General features: G+C 35.2%; 1 protein-coding gene across 1 annotated transcript; it reads right to left on the bottom strand.

The window, feature by feature from the left end:
• Window positions 1-1,473: 1,473 nt before the first annotated feature.
• On the bottom strand, window positions 1,474-3,158 carry LOC139897930 (membrane metalloprotease ARASP, chloroplastic-like). The gene has a single exon (XM_071880647.1). The coding sequence runs from the start codon at window positions 3,035-3,037 to the stop codon at window positions 1,712-1,714; it is 1,326 nt and encodes a 441-aa protein (XP_071736748.1). The 5' UTR covers window positions 3,038-3,158; the 3' UTR covers window positions 1,474-1,711.
• Window positions 3,159-3,983: the final 825 nt, after the last annotated feature.

The raw sequence follows: 3,983 nt of genomic DNA, 5'->3' as shown, positions 1-3,983 counted from the left end.
TGCACACCAGAACCGGTTACAAAAAAACACACACACACACACACACAAAAAAAAAACACACACACACACACAAAAACCGAAACCAGTTCTGGCTAGAACCAGGTCTCCAAGAACCGGAACCGGTTGAACCGGTTCTATATATATATATATATATATATATATATATATATATATATATATATATATATATATATATAAGGTTCCTAATGTTCAAAAAAATACCGTTTTTCCCGGTTCCAAACCGGTTGCAGAAAAATAGGTTTGGAACCGGTTTTTCTCCTTGACTCGTTTTGACACTTTTTGACATGTTACCATTTCGGACTCGAAAACATATCCGAATGAACCGAAAACGTGCAGATTTCATCTTTAATTCCAATTGGACATTTTTAACTACTTGGAATTAAAATAGCTCCAAAGTCGAATCCTGAAGAAAAACGAACCAGTAAGAATCGGTTTAGGAAAAAAAAACCGATTAAAAAAAAAAACCTTAAAAAAAAACCGACCCTACAAAACCGGAACTGGAACCGGAGAAAACCTTTTTTTTTTTTTTTTTTTTTGAACCGATGTTTTTAACCAGAACTGGTTCCAAACCGGTTTTTGTGCATCTCTATCCATGGGCACATCCCATCAAAAGACCGTCCACGTGATTTTTCTTCCGAAAATTGTAATAAAATAATGAACATTAACTGGAGACAAAAATTTTATTAGAAGTGAAAGTAATTATGTGACCTTTTGTGGGAATACAAATTCTACTAGATAACACTACTGGAAGTCTGAAAACATTGGTGATCAGATCACACTGAGAGAAGGTGGCAAGATGGGCGGGTCGGCTGACATTTTTTTTTTTTTTTAGGTAAAGGGTATACACCCGGTAAATTATATATATCAAAAAATATTACATGAGAAACGGTTGATGCAAACAAAGCACACAACCAGCAAGCCAAAAAACTAGCCAATCAAACAAGGAAGACAAAAGCAAAAACTATATTTTCCACTTCATCTTCACCTCCAACACATGTTGTGAATTTTTGAACCTCAAAGACATTAACTTCAGTCTCACTGTGTTGTAAATGTCTTTATAAACTTGCTCTGCTTTGCGTTTTGTTCGGTTGAACAAACACTTTGTTGAAATAACCCATGTTGCCACACGAACACTTTTTAGTCCCTTGTAATGGAGCCATTGAAGTATTTTATCATGAGTTAATGATTAAGAAAAGATCATTAGTAACCATGAAAAACTGATCTGAACATTCTGATTAAAGGATTTAAGAGGTTGCATCTATTTAAATTAGACTTTGACTTTGGGAGATTTCAACCCATTTTGCGCGTTCAACTTGTAGCTATTTTTCCCAACCCATTTGAAATGAAACATACACCAAATTTGAAACATACACCAAATTTGACCCGTTCATAACTAAATGGGTCGAAATTATCAGCTCTAATTCGAGTATAAACTTACTCAACTTACACATATTACAAACAAATATAATTTCTTTATATTAACACAAATGATAGTGTCTGTCACTCTGTTGCAGTATGATGAATATCAATATATCAACAAGGACTAGTATCATCATCATCATCATAAACATGAATTTAAAGATCCAAATTGATATAAACAAAAATACAACAAGAGCAGACCATACTGGTACCCGAGTCAAAACTCATATCGTACCCAAACGGATCACTAATCTGAAGTGTTCACGAAAATTTACAACAAATCTTTAATGAAATCAAGGTTTAATGTGTCCCGAATAATAAGAAAAAGACCAAGACCGAAAACAAGTGTGATCCCAGACGACATTATCCCTTGTTCGACTTCTAACGGAAGCTTTCTTCCACCTCGTATCGCCTCGACAAGAATTAACGCTAACGAACCCCCATCTAACGCAGGCAAAGGAAGAAGATTTATAACTGCAAGATTAATGTTTAAAATGGCTGCAAATTGATACAACCCGTCAACGTTCGATTTAGCAACTTCTGCACCTACAGCTATAATTGCAACGGGCCCCGAAACCTTACTAGCACTTTGCGAAAAGTTTAAAAAAGTCTGCTTTAAACTGTCCACAACGTTAAAAGTCAAACCCCAAAACTCGCGCCCTGTGAAACTAAACGCTTCTAAAACATCTTTCGGTTTGTCCTTCAACACCTTAACATTTGGGGCTAACTGAACACCGATTCGACCACTACCATCAACGTTTTGATCCGGGGTGACGTTAATTAAGAAATCTTTCCCACTTCTATTTATCTTAAACAACACACTTGATTTAGGGTTTTTCTTAATGACATCAACAACTTGAGAAACCGAATTCGGGATGGTTTTGGGTAATTCGACGTCGTTAACCGAAAGGATGACATCACCGGCTAACAACCCGTCTCGAGAAGCAGCCGAAAAGGGTCGAACTTCGGGTACAATTACACCAGGGAAAGATTCTTGAACAGGTAATCCAACAAATACTATTTGAGCAAAGATTATAACATATGCAAAGATTATATTGGCAACAACACCAGCTGAAATAACAAGAACCCTGTCTAAAATAGGTCTATTTTTCAGCAAATTTACATCATCAACTGGGATATCACTATCAGGATCATTATCAGGGAACCCTACAAACCCACCTAAAGGAAATGCTCTTAAAGAATACTCTACATTTTTAGCATTAAATTTAGCTAAAATAGGACCAAAACCAACAGCAAATTTACTTACATGAATCCCTTGAAGAGTAGCAGCTAAAAAATGACCACTTTCATGAACAACTATAATTGCTGTTAATACTGATACAGCTTCTATTACAGATTGAGCACTTTCAAACCCACCAAAACCAAAATCAGCTAATGCTAAAGTTTTGAACTTTTTCTTGTTTCCAATTGGGTATCCGATTTTTTCATGTAAAAATTGTTTCTTTTCAAGAAAATTGATACTTGAAGATGGGTATGATGAATAAGAAGTAGGTAAAGATGAAAACTGGTGTTTGGGTTTGTTATGATGTAATCTAATGGTTGAAGAAGGACTAAAAGGTGAAAGATTTGTTAACATGATGGAAGAAAGAATCACAGAGGAGGAGGGAGATCAAAGTTTTTGGATAATATGGGTATGTGGATGGGAAGTGAGTGGTATGTCAATTAACTTGTGCTGGATTTGTGTACACATTCAAAACTCTTTTAATTGAGGTTTTCCGTTTTAGCAAAATGAATTATGGGCTTTAGGCCTTGTGTACAAGGTGTAAAAACATTCAAAATATATTTATTGGCCCAAAATTGTAATACCCCACACCTCAATTTTTGATGCTGCAGAATCTCTTGCATGTTAAACTAAAGGGAAATTGATGAAAATACATTTTTTTAAGGCTTCTAACAAAATACATTTTTTTAAAAAAAATTGACTTTTTACACCATTCAGTAGACGGGATTTCTGTCTACCACATTTATCTGTCGTCCACTACCATTTTTACAAAGTAGTAGACAGTAACAACAAGGTAGTAGACAGTGAGAACAAAGCAGTAGACAGCCAAATACAAGGTAGCTGACCGTCTACTGCCTTGTTGTTACTGTCTACTACCTTGTTGTAGGTGTCGACTGATATGTATTATTGGTGTCGACACCTACAACAAGGCAGTAGACGGTCAGCTACCTTGTAATTGGCTGTCTACTGCTTTGTTCTCACTGTCTACTATCTTGTTGTTACTGTCTACTACTTTGTAAAAATGGTAGTAGACGACAGATAAAGGTGGTAGACAGAAATTCCGTCTACCGAATGGTGTAAAAAGACAATTTTTTTTAAAAAAGTATATTTTGTTTGAAGCCTTAAAAAAAGTGTATTTTGAACAATTTCCCTAAACTAAACCCTAACCAACCCAACCCTCAATTGATTAGGGCCAACAAACTTGTTATATCATTATATACTCCCCTTTGAACGACGAAATTCGTGAAAATTCGAACTGAAATAATACACTATCAAAAAATAAAATAAATAACCTTTTTTC

Source organism: Rutidosis leptorrhynchoides, chromosome 3, assembly GCF_046630445.1.
Source record: "Rutidosis leptorrhynchoides isolate AG116_Rl617_1_P2 chromosome 3, CSIRO_AGI_Rlap_v1, whole genome shotgun sequence".
NCBI lineage: Eukaryota > Viridiplantae > Streptophyta > Magnoliopsida > Asterales > Asteraceae > Rutidosis > Rutidosis leptorrhynchoides.
The sequence above is the reverse complement of the archived record's forward strand: the minus strand, read 5'-3'. Positions and strand labels throughout refer to the sequence as shown.

What these genes read in the sequence shown, in the direction of transcription:
- LOC139897930 (XM_071880647.1), bottom strand. Translation starts at nt 3,037, where the DNA reads ATGTTAACAAATCTTTCACCTTTTAGTCCTTCTTCAACCATTAGATTA.